Source organism: Bubalus kerabau, chromosome 22 (genome assembly GCF_029407905.1).
Source record: "Bubalus kerabau isolate K-KA32 ecotype Philippines breed swamp buffalo chromosome 22, PCC_UOA_SB_1v2, whole genome shotgun sequence".
Lineage (NCBI taxonomy): Eukaryota > Metazoa > Chordata > Mammalia > Artiodactyla > Bovidae > Bubalus > Bubalus kerabau.
This window is the reverse complement of record NC_073645.1, coordinates 54,180,409-54,200,066: the sequence shown is the minus strand read 5'-3', so window position 1 is coordinate 54,200,066 and position 19,658 is coordinate 54,180,409. Positions and strand designations below refer to the sequence as shown.

The window sequence follows — 19,658 nt, the reverse complement described above, 5'->3', positions numbered from 1 at the left end:
ACATCCATCTCCCTACATTCTCTGAAGGAAGTTTTATTTGATTGAACATGTTTATCTGAAGGCACCTATTATTGATCTATGAAACGCCAAGAACAAGAACTAAAATGTAGGGAATTCCCTGGTGGTCCAGTGGTTAGGACTTAGTGCTTTCATTGCTCTTGGCCTGGGTTCATTCTCTTGTGAGGAACTAATTCCACAAGGTTGTGGCACAGGCAAAAAAAGAAGAAGAAGCACTAAGACGCGGTCAAAGAGACAGTCGTTACATGGATTCAAAGTAGAACTGGGGAAGGTCGAGTAAGGCCAGGTAGATTAGGGGTCAGACGGTATGTGGTCAAGCAGAACAGGTGACAGGACCCTGAGCCCAGGTAAAACAGGGGATAGTTCCATGAGGCCCAGGTAGAACACGACACAGGCTGTGTGAGGCCAAGCAGAATGTGGATGAGTTATGTGGGCTCCAGGCAGATGTGGGGACAGGCTCTAAAGGCCCGGTAAAGCAGGACCCGCCATGTGATGCCAGGTAACCAGCTGCAGGGGGCAGAAGGAGGGGTTGTTGGGGAAGATGAAGGAAGCTGAGGGAGGTGGCAAGGTTACTTGAAGATCAGGAGCCAACCGTGCACTGAGGGAGGGTCTGTGCAGAGACTGCAGAAGGTGAGAAAATACAGCCGCTGGCCCTTTCAGCTGGAGCTAGCACTGTGTGGCAGGTTGGGACAACCAAGGAAAAGCTGAGTTGAGAAGAACCTTGAGGAAGGTTTAGGGTCAGGTTCCTGGAAGCCACCCAGGGGTGGAGAGACGTTTCCCTGGATACAAGAAGGCCACCTCCCAGGACCTGGGTCTACAGTTCTGCAGCTGAGGACTTGTTGGGTGCAAAGGGCCCCAACTCAAGGGTAAGGGTACTGAGAGGATGACAGCCAGCTCTTTCTCCTCCAAGCTGGTCTCAGGGAGGCAGCCCACGGGCCCCATGGCAGAGAAGGGCTTGCACAAGTCTCCCCAGGGCATGTTTAACCTCCGTGTTCCTCAGAGAGTAGACGATGGGGTTCAGAGTGGGGCTCAGCATCGTGTAGAGCACTGCGGACACCTTGCTTCTCTCAGGGCTATAGCTGGAGGCCGGGCTGATATAGGCACAGAACACTGCGGAGTAGTACACGGAGACCACCAGGAGGTGGGAGGAGCAGGTTGAGAAGGCCCGCTGCCTCCCTGCAGCCGAGCGCATGCGCAGGATGCTGGCGACAATGCAGCCATAGGACAGCAGGGTGAGCAGGAAGTTGACGACTCCATAGAAGGCATCAGCTAAGACAGTCATGATGCTGTTCACGAGTGTGGGGCTGCAGGAGAGCAGCAGGAGTGGGGGGATCTCGCAGAAGAAATGTGCAATAACGTTGGGGCCACAGAAGGACAGCTGCGTCATCAGCCCAGCGTGCAGCGACCCGTTGAGGGCACAGACGGCCCACACGCCCACGGCCAGCGACCGGCACAGCCGCGGGCTCATCCGCGAGCTGTAGTGCAGCGGGCGGCAGATGGCCACGTAGCGGTCATAGGCCATGGCCGTCAGCAGCAGCAGCTCGGAAGATGCGGACCAGGTGAGGAAGAACAGTTGGGCCATGCACCCAGGGAAGGAGATGGTGTTTTCCTCGAAGGCCAGGCCCGCCAGTGCCTTGGGCAGCACAGATGAGGTGCAAACAATATCCATGGCAGCTAGATTGCAGAGGAAAAAGTACATGGGGCTTTGGAGGCTGGCGCTGTGGCTGACCACAGCGATGATCACAGCGTTGCCCGTGAGCGCCACGGTGTAGAGGGAGAAGAAGCAGCCGAAAAGGGGCAGCCGCAGGCGGGGGAGCTCCGAGAAGCCCTGAAGCACGAACTCTGTCATCAGGGTCTGGTTGGACCTTGTGGCCCAGCCGGGAGCAGCCCCAAGGCCTTGCTCCATGTGTGCACAGACCTGTGACAGAGAATACACGACGCTGGTGCCAGACTCTACCCAGGTGACCGTCTCAGAAGGCAGCCTGGTCTTGGAAAGAGGGCTGATCCGACTCCTTCACAGGAGTCCGTTTATTCCTTAACATCCAAACCCAACACTCTTCCGAAAGCCATATACCCTTCATTCACTTCTCCTTTCATTTTGCACTCGGAGAAACACTGTCCTCTAGCGTTTCTAGCCCCATCCCCATCCTTACTTCCTTGACTGTGAGCCACTTACAGCCTGAGCCCATTCCACGCGAAGGCTGAGCCCCTCCCCCAGCCCGCTCTCCTTCTTCCAGCCCCATCTCTGTAAAGGACATACTGCTGCTTTTCAGCTGTTCCCCTGGGTTCCTGTTTCCACCTTTTCTGAACTTGTGCTCCTTGCACTCCAGGATTACTTCTGTGGCTGATCCTGCCTTCAGTCTGACATCACTCATATCTACCCCCGAACCCCAGAACTATGAACCGCAATTCTGCCTCAAACTACAGGCTTCCAAACTCAGCATTCAAACCTGAACTGTTGGCCTTTGCCCCAGATGTGTTCATCGTGTAGTTTTACAGCAGCACAAGGTAACTCACCCACCCTCCCAGTTACCCAGCCACCCAAAATCCTGGGTTTAGGCTTTGTGGCAACAGGACCTCACTTGGACCACATCAAGCTTTAGTTCCTGGTCATGGGAGGTTCTCAGAATGTATTTGTTCCATGAGCCTTTGATGGTCTTCTTACCTCTCAACCTCTGGTTCCCAAGGCCTACAAACAAAGCTTCCTGCATGATGTTCACAGATGCTCCATCTCTCACTCACAGATATGTACCTAACTTCAAGCTTTTTGTCACCGCCTGGATGTCCAGTTTCTCCTTCCAACACCCTCCTATATGTTCCCAACTGGGTTCATGGTGATGCCCTGGGGCGAAAACCTGATCCTGGCATTTCATTCCCCTCTGTGAAGCTCACTAAGACTTAGCAGAGTGCTCAGGTGAGAAATAACAGAAAAATAACCAAACTGATCACATGGGCCACTGCCTTGTCTAACTCAATGAAATTATGAGCCATGCCTTGTAGGGCCACGCAAGATGGACAGGTCATGGTGGAAAGTTATGACAAAACATGGTCGACTGGAAAAGGGAATGAAAAACCACTTCAGTATTCTTGCCTTAGGAACCCCATAAAAAGTATGAAAAGGCAAAAAGATAGGACACTGAAAGATGAACTCCCCAGATCGGTAGGTGACCAACATACTACTGGAGAAGAGTGGAGAAATAACTCCAGAAAGAGTGAAAAGATAGAGCAAAAACAAAAACAACGCCCAGTTGTGGATGTGACTGGTGACGGAAGTAAAGTCTGATATTGTACAGAGCAATATCGCATAGGAACCTGGAATGTTAGGTCCATGAATCAAGGTACATTGGAAGTAGTCAAACAGATGTTAAGAGTGAACATCAACATTTTAGGAATCAGTGAACTAAAATGGACTGGACTGGGCAAATTTAATTCAGATGACCATTATATCTACTACTGTGGGCAAGAATCCCTTACAAGAAATGGAGTAGGCCTCAGAGTCAACAAGAGTTGGAAATGCAGCACTTGGGTGCAATGTCAAAAATGACAGAATGATCTCTGTTTGTTTCCAAGGCAAATATTTCAATATCACAATAATCCAAGTCTACCCAAGTAATCCACCAACCACTAATGCCAAAGAAGTGAAGATGAAAGGTTCTATGAGGACTTACAAGACCTTCTAGAACTAACGCCAAGAAAAGATGTCCTGTTCCTCATAGAGGACTGCAATGCAAAAGTAGAAAGTCAAGACATACCTGGAGTAACAGGCAAGTTTGGCCTTGGAGTACAAAATTAAGTGGGACAAAGGCTAACAGAGTTTTGCCAAGTTATGCACTGGTCATAGCAAACACCCTCTTCCAACAACACAAGAGACACATAGACATCACCAGATGGTCAATACTGAAATCAGATTGATTCTATTCTTTGCAGCCAAAATGGAGAAGCTCTATAGAGTCAGCAAAAGCAAGACGGAGCTGACTGTGGCTCAGATCATGAACACCTTATTGCAAAATTCAGACTTAAATTGAAGAAAGTAGGGAAAACCACTAGACCATTAGGGTATGACCTAAATCAAATCCCTTAAAATTATACACTGAAAGTGACAAATCGATACAAGTGATTTGATCTGATAGACAGAGCACCTGAAGAACTATGGACAGCAGTTTGTGACATTGTACGGAGGCAGTGATCAAGACCATCCCCAAGAAAAAGAAATGCAAAAAGGCAAAAGGGTTGTCTGAGGAGGCCTTACAAATAGCTGAGAAAAGAAAAGAAACTAAAGGCAAAGCAGAAAAGGAAAGATATACCCATCTGAATGTAGAGTTCCAAAGAATAGCAAGGATAGATAAGAAAGCCTTCCTCAGTGATCAATACCAAAAAAAAATAAAGGAAAACAACAGAATTGGAAAGACTAGAGATCTCTTCAAGAAAATTAGAGATACCAAGGGAACATATCATGCAATCATGGGCACAATAAAGGACAGAAATGGTATGGACCTAACACAAGCAGAAGATATTAAGAAGAGGTGGCAAGTATACACAGAAGAACTACACAAAAAATCTTAATGACCCAGATAACCACAATGGTGTGATCACTTATCTAGAGCCAGACATCTTGGAATGCAAAGTCAAGTCGGCCTTAGAAAGTATCTCTATGAATAAAGTTGGTGGAGGTGATGGAATTCGAGGTGAGCTAATTCAAATCCTAAAAGATGATGCTATGAAAGTGCTGCACTCGTTATTCCAGCAAATTTGGAAAACTCAGCAGTGGCCACAGGACTGGAAAAGATCAGTTTTCATTTCAATCCCAAAGAAAGGCAATGCCAAAGAATGCTCATACTACCACACAATTGCACTCATCTCGCACGCTAGCAAAATAATGCTCAATATTCTCCAAGCAAGACTTCAACAGTATGTGAACCGAGAACTTCCAAATGTTCAAGCTGGATTTAGAAAAGACAGAGGAACCAGAGATCAAATTGCCAACATCCATTGGATCTTAGAAAAAGCAAGAGAGTTCCAGAAAAACATCACCTTCTGCTTTATTGACCATGCCAAAGCCTTTGACTGTGTGGCTCACAACAAAGTATGGAAAACTCTTCAAGAGATGGGAATACCAGACCACCTGACCTGCCTCCTGAGAAATCTGTATGCAGATCAAGAAGCAACATTTAGAACCAATCTGTTGTTCCATGTTCAGGGTCTTTTCCAAGAGTCAGTTCTTCACATCAGGTGGCCAAAATATTGGAGCTTCAGTGTCCGCATCAGTCTTTCCAATGACTATTCAGGACTGATTTCCTTTAGGATTGACTGGTTTGATCTCCTTGCAGTCCAAAGGACTCTCAAAGAGTCTTCTCCAGCACCATAGTTCAAAAGCATCAATTCTTCGGCACTCAGCTTTCTTTATGGTTCAACTCTCACATCCATACATGACTACTGGAAAAACCATAGCTTTGACTAGACAGACCTTTGTTGGCAAACTAATATCTCTGCTTTTTAATATGCTGAACAAGACCCTGAACATGGAACAACAGACTGGTTCCAAATTGGGAAAGGAGTACATCAATGCTGTATATTGTCACCTTGCTTATTTAACTTATATGCAGAGTACATCACACAAAATGCTGATCTGGATTAAGCACAAGCTGGAATCAAGATTGCTGGGAGAAATATCAATAACTTCAGATATGCAGATGACACCACCCTTATGGCAGAGAGCGAAGAGGAACTGAAGAGCCTTTTGATGAAAGTGAAAGAAAAGAGTGAAAAAGCTGCTTAAAATTCAGCATTCAGTAAATGAAGATAATGGCATCCAGTGCCATCACTTCATGGCAAATAGATGGGGAAACAGTGGAAACAGTGACAGACTTTATTTTGGGGGCTCCTAAATCACTGCAGATGGTAATTGCAGCCATGAAATTAAAAGACTCTTGCTCTTTGGAAGGAAAGCTATGACCAACCTAGACAGCATATTAAAAAGCAGTCATGTATGGATGTGAGAGTTGGACCATAAAGAAAGCTGAGTGCCAAAGAATTGATGTTTTTGAACTATGGTGCTGGAGAAGACTCTTGAGAGTCCCTTGGACTGCAAGGAGATCAAACCAGTCAATCCTAAAGGAAATCAGTCCTGAATATTCATTGGAAGGACTGTTGCTGACGCTGAAGCTCCAATATTTTGGCCACCTGATGTGAAGAACTGACTCTTTGAAAAGACCCTGAAGCTGGGAACAATTGAAGGCAAGAAGAGAAGGGGGCAACAGAGGATGAGATGGTTGGATGGCATCACTGACTAGATGGACATGAGTTTGAGCAAGCTCCAGGAGTTGGTGATGCTACAGGGAAGCCTGGCGTGCTGCAGTCCATAGGGTCACAACGAGTCTGACCCGACTGTGTGGCTCAACTGGACAGGTGAGCCAATGCTCTTACCTCTTGAGATGCCCCATGACCCCTTTTGTGGGTTTTCTCACTGAGTCATCAGTACCCACAGTACCCACCCCAACCCTCAGCTGGTGATCCCTGGAGGTACCAGTTCTTCACACAGCTTCTTCCCTGGACATACCCTCTGGTTTCCGCCTCCTCCTGCACTGCCCGGGGCATGTCACAGCAGGACCTACTCAGGAAGCCCTTCCCTTCCTCATGGTCACCTCAAGAAACCCATCTCCTCCCCACTTTCCTCCCACGAGCTTGTGCTGTTCAGTTCCCATGGCAGCCCTCAAAAGCATCCACTGTCTTCCATGTACTGACTCTTTTCTCTAAAGGCTTTTCCACAATAGGATCAGCAATCCATTTTTCTTCCTATCTCAATGCTGATCTCTGAGATCAACAGAGAGTGTTTCTCAATCAAGCTTCAAACAGTAAATGAATGAGTGACTTTGATGACCAGACTGGGCTCTTCACTGACCCCAAACTCTTCCTTTACCAGCCAGGAACTTAAATAGAAACTGTTTCCATCAAGGCCATCAGGGGCTCTGATATCACCGAAACTGGGGGAGGAGTGGTGCCCGGCGGATCCCTGGCAGCATCTGGCAGCCACGCCGTGGTGGCTTCTGTCCAGAATCAGGACTCTGTTGCTGCTGCATCGCTGCCACTCCCACGGGCTCTCACCCAAGCTGAAGGTGTGCCAAGGCCAACTCCGGTGCATACAGATAGTACGTCTATCTGACTGTGCTTCCTTGCTGTCACAGAAATGGAAAACTGCTTCCACTTCATCACCACTTGAAAATCTTACACTAATGCCTCTCATTAGCAAAATCAAAGTCACAACAAGAACCAGCCTAAGGAGCTCTAGGAAACCCAGGTTTTGCATCACAGTCAATTCGGTCAGGCAGTAACACACAAGTGGGTGGTGGGTTCTGCTCCCAACAGAGCAGTGATCACACCAGCCATTCTTCAGCTAATAAACATCACCTGTAGTCAAATGTTAAACCCACCACTTGAAGACTTCAAAGAGCGTTCAGAAGGAGGCAGGTGTCAGGTCAAAAGATCAAAAGGATCTTTCTGGAGATTTCTGCTTCATGGCTTTTCACCTAAGGCTACTCACAAGCCTGTACAGATGTGGGTCTGGTAAAAGAGAAGCTGAAATCTGAAATTTTATAGGGTTTGTTTTGATGGAGAATATTCACCTCACATTTATCCACAATAGCCCAAATCTGGAACATCAATGAAAAAATGCATTAACAAATTGAGGTATATTCATAAAACCGGAACATTGCCACAGAAGAGACTGAACTAAATATGAGATAACATTGATCACAGAACAAAAGGAAGTGAAAATAGGCTGGTCACCAAGACAGTACATTACATGACTCCATTTATGTGATTTTGGAACAAGCAAAACTGATCTCTGACAGGAAAAAATGAGATCAGTGCTTGCCTTTGAGGGCCTGAGTGGAGCTGACCAAGAAGGAGCATGGCAGGAATTCTGAGTCAAGAAAGTGTCCTGCATTTGACAGAGGTGGGCTACTTAGCATTGTACTTGTCAAATCATCTGTCACATGGCTCGTCTATGATATGCATACATTTCATTTGGTAACTCAGTGGTAGAGAATCCACCTGCCAATGCAGGAGACACTGGTTCTATCCCTGGGTGGGGAAGAGCCTTTGGAGAAGGAAATGGCAACCCACTCCAGTATTCTTGCCTGGTAAATCCCATGGACCGAGGAGCCTGGTGGGCTACAGTCCATGGGGTTGCAAAGAGTCAGATACAACTTAGCAACTAAACAGCAAATTTCCCTTAAAAACTGCACAGAAATCTTATGCTTGCTTTTAATAATGGCATAGGCCATCCACCCTGAGGCCTGTGTGTCTCAGGCCTCAGCAAAGGGGTGATGAGAGCCACTGCTGAGAAGGGGGAGAGAAACGGCTGTGTGGTGCGATGTCAAGCCTGAAGACCTCAGACACTATGCCTTTGGGGCAGCTCTATCACAGTGTGATTTGAGAATCTTTCGCTGATGGGCATGTCAGTGAAGCCATCACCACTCTTCTGTGATCTCATGTCTTAATGGATAGATGGACACAGGAATAAGTGTGTGTGTGTGTGTACACAGCACACCCTTTCTGCCTCTGTCCTCTGAGGCCAACTGAAGCAAGGAGAGACAAGTAGCTGCTGCTGCTGCTGCTGCTGCTAAGTAGCTTCAGTCGTATCTGACTCTGTGTGACCCCATAGATGGCAGCCCACCAGGCTCCCCTGTCCCTGGGATTCTCCGGGCAAGAACACTGGCGTGGGTTGCCATTTCCTTCTCCAATGCATGAAAGTGAAAAGTATGAGCATCCAAACTTTTGTCCCTAAAGATCAATCTCCAGTAAAAAGAGCCAGGGCTGATTCCCTGAGAGGGGCAAGGAAAGCACAAGATGAGCTCAGAATACCTTCTTTTGTGCCAAAATGTGAGAAATTGTTCAAAGAATGATGACAATACATCAAAAGGAGACAGAGGCAGCCCGGCAGGGTTCCAGCTGCTATTTGAGAGACTGAAATAAATAATGTTAAGAAAGGACTAAACTCCACTGAGAAAGATTTGTGAGTCTACATTTACATTAAATAATTTGAGAGAAGGGACAATATGGTCTTAAAGTATATACAGCTAGTGAATTTCATAGGAAAAGGGACTCCCAGACCATCAGTCATTATAAAAATTGGTGGATGAGTGAAAGTTGGACCAGAGGCAGGGCTTTTACCTAGTCCCTACTTAGATTATTTTCCCCACATTTTATTTGCTAGTTAGAGAGGCAAAAAACAGTAAGTTCACTTTACCACCTTCACCAAGTGGTAATAGGCAATCCTGCTGGTGGGGGGCAAGCTTCTGCCCTGAAATACATGCAGCAGTGTGCCTGGTTCTTCCAGTGTCTTGTGGAAATTACACCAGAGACGTCAGGGATGAACTGGGAACCTCACCCCAGTAGACACTGGCCACCCCTGCCTGGACCTGGCCTGTGAGGTTGTCTTTCCTGGGCTAATCCACCTGCCAAAATCCATGTATTCTCTGTACAATATTTTATATACACAGCTTAGATTAAATGATAAGATTAGAATGACTCATTTAAAAAAATCAAGAATTGGTCTGATTCCTGTCCATTGTCCTGAACAGAGTCTATTTTAACGCCTGTCTTCCTGCTGGCAGGAGAGGTAAGTGTTTTTATCCCTGTATTTCAGGTATGGGAACTAACATCCAGAGGGGATGAATCATGGGCTCCCCAGCCCCAACACACAGAGGACCAGGCAATTCTCTGGATGCACAATGAGGGCCCTTCCCACCCATCCAAGCTGGTGGGAGTAGAGCTTGGGCTCTGAAATGTCCATCCAGAGAAAGCCAAGAGTTGAGCTGCTGGGGCTGCCCCATGCAAGAGAGGACGCCACTGTCTGGAAATGAAGTGGTACTTTCACGGGGGCTTGGGGCAGCCTTGCATCAGCCCACAGGCATTGAGCAGGAGAATGATCCTACAGGGCTGACCACCCACCTGAGAGCTGAGATCCAGCATAACATGGCTGCTTTTGGCCTAAGTTCTGTTCGTTTGAGCTGCCCCAGGGCCCACCAGCCCCAAGCTTTGTGCACCACCCGAGAGTCCAGCCCTCTTATCACTGTCTTGGCCCCTCTGAACTTTCTCTCCTGGTTTTTGCTCTGACTTGAAGGTCAAATGATGTGAATGCTTATTAGGTGACTTCTTATCATCCAGGGGCTTGGCAAGCTCTGGTGTGACTGGGTCAGTATTTTTCTTTCCATGAGAGGCAGGGTCAGGGACTGTTGACAAAGGGTCAAAGGCTGTTGCTGCAACCATTTCTCAGGGTTCTCTGGAGGCCATGGCTGAATGAGAGGACCCCTAAGTCTTGCCTAGTCATGGGTTTAGATATTAGATTCTTGAAAGTTTGTTTCATTTCAAAAGTAGATATATTGCATTACAGATGAGTAAGAAAACCAGGTTTTGAACATGGGTAAAAATAACTTGTATGAATGAAAATAGTCATTAAAAAAGGATTGATATTATTCTTTAATATAATGGAACATAAGACCAAACTTTTCTACCATATTCTTATCTTTGATCAGTAATTTCCCCAAAAAACTTGAAGAAGTGCTAGTTCACTTAGAATACAGTGCAAGAACTCCACACTGAGTTCCAAGAACTGTGACAAAAGCCCATGTGTAGTGAGAAGTAAATACCTCTTCTCTTAATAACTCATGATAGAACTGCCATGCTTACCTCCCCTTCGTTGGCTCCCAGCGGCCTCCGTGGATGTTCTGGACAGCGGCTGCAAAGTTAGCACGTTGTAAGTAAGACCAGGGATGCTCTGTCCTGCAAGAAGTCCATCTGCAGTGTCCTCCTGACTGCACCTCTGGGCTGAGGCTTGACTGGCCTTCAAGCAAACCTCTGTGTTTCCACGATCAAGGCAGGTGTCTATCCTGGGGGCCCTGGGGAGGCAAAGTGGAAGAGAAAGCTCTCAGGGACAATTAAATGTGGCTCGAGGGTTCCTGACCAAAGCTCCCTACCAAATAGGTGTTGAGGAGAGACGTAGGCGGCCAGAGCCTCCCTCCACAAGGGCAAGCACAGCCCTTCCGTGAAGACCGTCCCTTCCGGCCTTCCACTCCCCACGCTCACCTGCAACACGTTGGCATCACAGCCTCACTCTGGCCTGTGTGGAAGCTCCTGTTCAGACCAGTTCAACTGAGGCTCTTTTGTCTTAATTGTGCCTCCTACTGATAATACCTCAGTTAACTCATTCATGATAATATGGATCTATCCCTAGAGTATTTCTGCATGTTTTATGTGTATAACTACCCTTCCTACATAAGCAAGTTAATAAATTGCCAAAATTTCTGAAAAAAATATTCCTTTAGCACTTCAATTTACCCCATAATGGTCTTCAGTATGATTGTGTTTTGATTAAATTTACATATTATTCATCATTCTTTCCACTTAGTGAGGATTTTATTCCTTTTTCATTTATTTTTAACTTAAACCATTTATTGAGATGAAATTCCCACAACTTAAAATAACCGCCTTAAAGTGAGCCATTGAATGGCGCTTAAGTGAAGATTTTAGATCCACCTTATTGAGATATATAGTTGGTCCAGGAACCATGTGGGAGTTACTCTGAATATAATTTACAGCCAGCCTCCATATCAGCGTCTGTGGATTCAACCAACCATGGTCATTAGTAAGGATTGTAATATTTGCTACTAAAAAAGTGTCTGGGTGTAACTGGCCCACACAGGTCAAATTCCTGTTGCTCAAAGGTGAACTGCAATTAACACTGAAAGTCACAGGTTACCGTTTTGATGACTGTACACTGTGCTTGGGAGAGAAAAGCCACGACATTCCTGGGTGTTGCCTTGTGTCCTTGGCTTCTGTTTACCCCCCAGCCCCTTGCTTCCTGCCCCAGCACCACTGCATTTACATCTAAATTCTATTAGTAAATAATAGAATTTACTAATTCTATCTACTTCCTCTAGGATTCCCCATAAATAGAATCATGTAATACCTCCAGCTTTAAAAAAATAAATAAATAAAACATCTGTGAGATTTATCCATGTTTTTTGAAATGTTAGGAGTGTGTTCATATTTCTTGATAGTAGAATTTCATGGTATGGACAAAGTATGATTTTCAAAAAAAATCTATTTACCCATTGATAAACAGTGTATTGCCCCTAGTTTTAAACCTTATATGAACAGTTGCTATGAATGTTTTTAGGCAGTCTTTTTAGTGGTGCAAATATATGCTTTTATTTACCTTGAGTGCACACTCAGAAAGAAGTTGCTGGGTCATAAGGCAGTGAGCTCCTAAACTGTCTTCCAAAATGACTGCTCCATTCTAGAATCCTTTGCCTTTCTCTGACAAATAATGATGACAAGCACTTTTCTTGTTCTTATTGAATATATATATATATATATATATATATATATAATTCTAGGAAGTGTCTGTACAAATGTAATTTTTCTGTAGGCAGAGCAGGGCTTGCCTTATTATTGAAATGTGGAAGGCTTTTATGGTCTCAGGAAAGAAGTCCTTTGTCAAATATGGACTATGAGAAAGTGTCACTGTATTGTACATAGACATACAATCTGTTTCTTCAACTCTATGCCTTGACTTTTCATTTTCTTAAAGACTTCTTCCAAAGAGCAAAAGTCTTTGTGTTTGATGAACTCTAATTTAGCCTTGATCTGTTTTCTTTTAATAGTTCTGTCCTTTTCATGACATTACTTGCTGACAAAGGTCCATCTAGTCAAAGCTATGGTTTTTCCAGTAGTCATGTATGGATGTGGACCATAAAGAAGGCTGAGTGCTGAAGAATTGATGCTTCTGAACTGTGGTGTTGGAGAAGATTCTTGAGTGTCCCTTGGACTCAAAGGAAATCACACCAGTCAATCCTAAAGCAAATCAGTCCTGAATATTCATTGGATGGACTGGTGCTGGAGCTGAAGCTCCAATCTTTTGGCCACCTGATGCAAATAATTTCTCTTTGGAAAAATACCCTGATGCTGGGCAAGATTGAAGGCAGGAGGAGAAGGGGACAACAGAGGATGAGATGGTTGGATGGCATCACTGACTCCATGGACATGAGTTTGAGCAAGCTCCAAGAGTTGGTGATAGACAGGGAAGCCTGGAGTTCTACAGTCCATAAGGTCGCAAAGACTCATGACTGAGCGACTGAACTGAGCTGTTTTCTTTTATAATTAGTGCTTTTGAGGCTTTAAGAAATAAGTCTTAGGTATGAAAATTCTCTTCTATCCTTACTTCCAGAAATGTTATGAATTTACAATTTCAGTCTTAGTTTAAGGTCCAAAATCTCTTTTTGAAAGTCTATTGAAGCATAATTTACACAGAATAAATTGCACAAATTTAATGCACAATTTGTAAGTTTTGACATAAATCTATTCCTGTGAAACCACAGTCAGTTGATGAACCCCTCTATCCCCCAAAGGTCATTGCTCTTTGTTGTATCTTTCTTCCACCCCAACCCCCACTTTCCTTTCCAGGGTAACCACTTATGTGCTTTTCATCACCACAGATACATTTGCTCTTCAGAGTTTTATAAAAATGGAACAAAACAGTATGTGTTCTTTTTTGGTCTTCTTGTTTCTCTTGCCAAAATTATTTTGAGATCCATTCCATATTATAGTGTGTATCAATAGTTCAGTCCTTTAAATGACAAGTAGGAACACGTTGTATGGCTGCACCCTGATTGATTAGGGTTAGGGTTCAAGTCAGACTCCTCACACCAGTTCAAAATGCAGAAAAGGCACTTGGCAAAATCCAACAGTTTCTCATGATAAAAATAAACAAGGAATGGAAAGAAACTTTCTCAACCTGATAAAAAGCACCTAGGAAATCCACAGATCCCACCACACTTAGTGAAAATCTAGATGCTTTCCCCTTAAAATCAGAACATGTCAAGGATGTCCACTCATGCCACTTCTAACCAACATCATACTAGAGGCTGTAGACAGGGCAATTGAGCAAATTAAAAATGCACACAGATTGGATCATCTCTTTTCCAAGATGGTTTCCCTGGTGACTCAGATGGTAAAGATTCTGCCTGCAATGCAGGAGACCTGGGTTTGATCCCTGGGTTGGGAAAATCCCAAAAACTGTGGAAAATTCTTCAAAAGATGGGAATAACAGACCACTTGGTTTGCCTCCTGAGAAATCTGTATGCAAGTCAAAAAGCAACAGTTAGAACTGGACATGGGAACAATGGACTCATTCCAAATTGGGAAAGGAGTACATCAAGGCTGTATATTGTCACCTTGCTTATTTAACTTCTATGCAGAATATATCATGTGAAATGCCAGTGTGGATGAAACACAAGCTGGAATCAAGATTGCCAGAAAAAATATCAACAACCCCAGATATGCAGATGACACCACCATCATGGCAGAAAGTGAAGAGGAACTGAAGAACCTCTTGATGAAAATGAAAGAGAAGAGTGAAAAGCCTGGCTTAAAACTCAACATTCATAAAACTAAGATCATGGCATCTGGTCCCATCACTTCATGGCAAATAGATGGAGAAACAGTGGAAACAGTGACAGACTTTATTTTTGGGGGTTCCAAAATCACTGCAGATGGTGGCTTCAGCCATGCAATTAAAACACTCTTGCTCCTTGGAAGAAAAGCTATGACAAACATAGACATCATATTAAAAAGTAGAGATATTACTTTGCTGATAAAGGTCTGTCTAGTCAAAGCTATGGTTTTTTCAGTAGTCATGCATGGATGCGAGAGTTGGACCATAAAGAAATTTGAGTGCCAAAGAACTGATGCTTTTGAACTGTGGTGTTGGAGAAGACTCTTGAGAGTCCCCTCCTTGCACTGCAAGGAAATCAAACCAGTAAATCCTAAAGGAAATCAGTCCTGAATATTCATTGGAAGGACTATTGCTGAAGCTGAAACTCCAATACTTTGGCCACCTGATGCAAAGAACTGACTCATTGGAAAAGACCCTGATGCTGGGCAAGACTGAAGGCAGGAGAAGGGGACGACAGAGGATGAGATGGTTGGATGGCATCACTGACTCAATGGACATGAGTTTGAGCAAGCTCTGGGAATTGGTGCTGGACAAGGAGGCCTGGAGTGCTGCAGTCCATGAGGTCGCAAAAAGTCAGACACAACTGAGCAACTGAACTGAACTGGATTTTAAAGTCCACACAGAGCTTGCACTGAAACATCTGCTGCATGAACACAAGTGGGCACTACTGGAGTCACCAAAGGAGGAAGGAGTTCAGCTCAGAGAAAGCCAGTGAGTCGCGGTGCCCACCTTGACTGGCGGCACCCCTGCCTCTCGTGGGCAGCATGTTGTAGGGCAGGAGAGGACACAGGCCACGCTAGCTATCAGCAGAAAGAATTCCCATGGAAGACACCCAAGAGAGGGTGAGCACATTCTGCAGAGCACCTTAAACTTCCTCAAGGTCCTTTGTCACACTAAGCACCTTCTGCAAGGAGCATTCAGCCATCGAGTGCCTTCAAGATCTACATTCTGCAGCCAGGCCCCTGTTCACCTGCACCCCTCAGGCACCTCTGACCCCACTCTGTAATGCCCCAGCCCTTTCTCTGAGCTCTTCTGGCCAACTACATGCCTCCACCTCCACCCTGCATCCATACGCCCTGAGCTCCCAGACACACTGCTGTGTCTCCATCAGCTCACACGCCAGTTTGGCATCTGCAGAAAGTGTCACTGAACCATGCTGTATCCTGGGCTTGATGGTGCTGGGAGCTGAGACCGGAGGTAGTCCCTACGCAGCATCATGTCTGTGACACATTTTATCCTTTAAGTGTATTTTCGCAAGGCACACAACTTACTGCCAGGAGTTAATTCAAACATCTATGTATTTAAACTCTACATTTGTGTAATGTCAAAGGGGTTTCCAGGGGCTCTATTTCTGTTGGTTTGAATTCAAGAATGTCCAGGCACATGTTTCTAAATGGAAGGTACTGGGTGTCAATGAATTTAGTCTTTGTTCCCAACAGAAGATGCCACCTAACGAGCACATTTCAGGTTATGATAACTTGACATTTTCGGTTTCCTTGAGCCAGCACTTGATACTTTTAGGCAGTGAGCTTATAGTTTTTCTGCTAAAAATGTAAGGACTCTTGTGAGGGCTGCCTTGACATCCTTGCTCCTCAGGGTGCAGATGAGGGGCTCGAGCTGGGGCTCACGGTGCGTAAAGCACTGGCATCACCTTGCCAGCCCGTGGGAGCAGCTGGAGAAAGGGCTCGGGGAGGTGGAGATGATGGTCGAGTAGTACATGGTCACCACGATGAGGTGGGACGCGCAGGTGGAGAAGGCTCGCCACTTCCCCTCAGCTGTACAAATCTCAGGATGGTGGAGATGAGGAAGCCATAGGACACCATTGTGAGCAGGACATTCAGCACAGCAAAGAAGATGTCACAATTGCCATGATGTCATTCACATAGGTGGAGGAGAAGAGCGGGAGCAGAGGGACAATCTCACAAAAGTGGTCGACCACATTGGGCCCGCAGCAGGTCAGCCGTAGCATCAGGCGGCTGTTGGCTCCAGCTCCGAGTGTGCTGATTCCGCACACAGCCCCGCCAGGGCAGCACACACCCTGGGCTCATCCTGGAGCCGTCACACAGCCCTGTCACGGTCACAGGCCACGGCCGTGAAGAACAGCACCTTCCCACCACTGGCGATAACAGGAGGAACAGCTGGGCCATGCAGCCCCCATAGGAGATGCTCTTCTTCCCTGCCACCGGAATCTCGAGCAGCTTGGGCACCATGGTGCATGAGCAGACAACATCCAGCACAGACAGGTTGACCAGGAAGAAGTACGTGGGGGTACGGAGCCCAGAGCTACAAATGATGGCTGCCACAATGAGGGAATTGCCACAGAGCACCATGCGGTAGAGAGACAGAAAAGGGCTGAAGAAGAGGACCTGGAGCTGTGGTGTCTGAGGAGCCCTGAAGGATGAATTCTGTCACCAGTGACTGGTTCCTCATGGCCTTGGACTACTCTGCTCAGACTCTGTCTTTCTCTACAGCTGCACTGGAAAAAAGTGTGTGAAATTTGTGGTCTATATAGATAGGTAGGTCAAGATCCTTCACAGCTCAAACCCACCCAGAATTAGAGTAACTTTAAGTCACGTTATACTCGGGCACCATCAGTTAAGATGCTCCTCTCAGAGAAACGGGCGGCAGCTCTGTCTGTCTGCTGCCCGTGCACTGGACACAGCGCACACCTTCCCGTGTGCTCTCAGCGCCCTCACAGCACAAAGACCTCCAAAGTGCAAACCTGGCTGTACGGGGGCCTGCTAGAGCCCTTCAGGAAGACAGCATCCCTGTGCTCCACCCCAGCCACAGAGCGTCCAGCCTCACCCCCCTCACAACATCCCATCCTGCTTGCCTGACCCCAAGCGTGGGCTCCCACTTCAAGGAGCACCACACCCTGATATGCAGTCTGGGCTTAGGGAAGGTGATCTGCTTAGGTGAACAGAGCTGATTCCAGGGGAGGACAGGAGGCCAGGGCTCAGAGTCAAGAGGGAGAGTCTAGTCACTGAAGGGGGCAGAACTGAGGTGCAGGCTGAGAGGTCCAGGCAGGAGCACTCACAGAGATGGGTCAAAGGTGATTCAGACAACCCCTGAGCAGACAGGAGCTCATAGTCAAAGCCCAAGGTGAACACAAGAGGGGCACAGAGGAAAGTATTTTCCCCAAGCACAGTGCTGCTCTTTCTGCCCCACTGGATACCCGGACCCCAGAATGATGCCTCCGGGCTGGGGAAGGGTGGACTCATGGACACTGGTATGGACTCGGGTCCTCTCTGCAGAGGTGACCTTGCTCACAGTGCTCATCCCGGCTGACCCTGTGCTGACGTTTTAGAAATGAACACAATTGCAGATGGATCTCACATTCCTTAGTCTTGTTTGCTGTTCATGAAAGTAGACACAGAAACATTTCAAGAAGGGGCCTGTAAATGACAAGTGCAGAAGCCTTGGTTTGCTGAGAAGGCTGTGTGCCTCTGAGCACTTCAGAAAGACACAATTATTAAGGCTTATAGAGTCTCTTAAGTGGGCCTGGAACAGGCTTGCCTGCCTCAGGCATATTGTGTGTCTCTACAGACACACTGGCCCTTTCCAGACAACCAGCAAATTATTCCCAAGAAAGCAATGCTACTGTTCCAGAATAGATCACAGTCTTATTTATTATTCAGTGAGAGGATCTGTTTCTTCCACCCCAAGCCCAGATCAGCTTACAGGAAAGGTCACTGAGAACCACAGATGCCCCCAGACAGGGGTTAGTCAGTTACGTCTACAAGTGAAGCACTTTCTAAGAGTTTCCACCACAAACGACTGGCAAGTATTATTGTCACTATTCTAGTTAAGACTTAAGAGTCTCAAAGCAGAGTGCATGCCTTCCCCGAGCACACTCAAGGGTAGTTCAAGCAGCTCAAGGAAACTGTCTCTGCCTATGTGTCAGGTGTGAGTAGCCCTGGCATCTTTGCTTTGCACAAGGCCTCAGAGACATTCACTGTGGGGAAGATGGCCAGCAAGCCTGGGGAAGGGGCTCCAGCTTCTGAATAGTTTCTGCTAATGACTTAGTTCTATGCAATCACTAAACACATCATCCTGGCCACGAAACCTGATGTCCGGCCTCTCAGGAGTGAGGAGACCGTAGAGCGAGCTGCTTCCAGAGCTGTGAGCGCCTGGGGCCAGAGAAGTGCTGAGCCCAGGTGCCAGGAGGAGGCACAGCGGACAGAGGCGAGGGCAGAGGAAACCCTGGCAGCCCTGAAGGTACAGGAGCCCCCACTCTGCTCTCATGCCATGGGGCCAGGGATGAGCCTGCACGGATCCTGTGCCTTCAGCTGGTTTAACAACTCAGCAAAATGATGATCTGTCAGACAGACATACTCTCTCGAAGAGCAGAAATCAGTGAACAGACTGGAAAGACTGTCCCCTCATGTCCAGGTCAAACTCTCTTACAACCTGGATCACAGCCCAGGTTCATGGGCTCCACCAAGCCAGAAAGGCAGCATTCAGGCCACTGGACCCTGAGACGCATCAGGTCACTGCAAACGTGACAGCAGACCTCACCCCGTGACCACGCTCCCCCTGAGGCCTCACAGAAGGCGCACTGTGCAGGAGGAAGTGGGAGCAATGTCTCATGTTGGGTCAGAGAATGTGAAAAGCATAAGCAGTGCCCACTGTGGAGGAGAGCTGTGCTGCCCCTGGCATTCCCGGCCATTGTGCCACAGTGTCCACTGGGATGGTGGCAAGAACATGAGCATCAGTGCCTCCAGAGCCCAGCACTTCCGGCGTCTGGGTTGCAGAGCTGGGAGGTGGCCTTGGCCACCACATCCTCATCCCCTTTCCTTCCCTGCTCACTTCTTGCTGCTCAGAAAAAAACAGAACTGCTCAGTGTATATAAAAGGCTTCTTGAGCTTAGTCATTTTCCCCTACACGAATTTCATAAAGCCAATCTCTTTCACAGTAGCAAGAGAAAAGGTTCATGGTCAGGAGTAAATACAGAGCACTATTTTTAAAATGCTATACAAACTGAAGCTTCTTTTCAAGCCTGCTGATGAACCTTAAACTGCCCAGGGAGTCACCTCAGGCTTGACACAGAGGAAACAACCTCCGTCTTGAGCAGGTGTTACTGAGTCTTGACCCGATGCAGAGCTGGGGGCTCACAAAGCCCACC

General features: G+C 46.7%; 1 protein-coding gene across 1 annotated transcript; it reads right to left on the bottom strand.

The window, feature by feature from the left end:
- Positions 1-934: 934 nt before the first annotated feature.
- On the bottom strand, positions 935-17,812 carry LOC129636743 (olfactory receptor 13A1-like). The gene is made up of 6 exons (XM_055560346.1): positions 17,709-17,812; positions 17,230-17,301; positions 16,640-16,885; positions 16,395-16,533; positions 16,185-16,318; positions 935-2,000 (listed from the first exon to the last, which is right to left on the bottom strand). Exons 1-6 carry the CDS (start codon positions 17,810-17,812, stop codon positions 935-937), a joined length of 1,761 nt encoding a protein of 586 aa, XP_055416321.1.
- Between the last annotated feature and the right edge of the window lie 1,846 nt (positions 17,813-19,658).

Bases quoted from the DNA above. Each gene is read 5' to 3' on its own strand.
- LOC129636743 (XM_055560346.1), bottom strand. From the start codon at position 17,812: ATGAGCACTGTGAGCAAGGTCACCTCTGCAGAGAGGACCCGAGTCCAT. The intron at 17,302-17,708 runs GTATCCAGTGGG...GGTGGAGCACAG, and splicing joins GGCATCATTCTGGGGTCCGG to GGATGCTGTCTTCCTGAAGG. The intron at 16,319-16,394 runs GTGACATCTTCT...CACCATCCTGAG, and splicing joins TGAATGACATCATGGCAATT to ATTTGTACAGCTGAGGGGAA.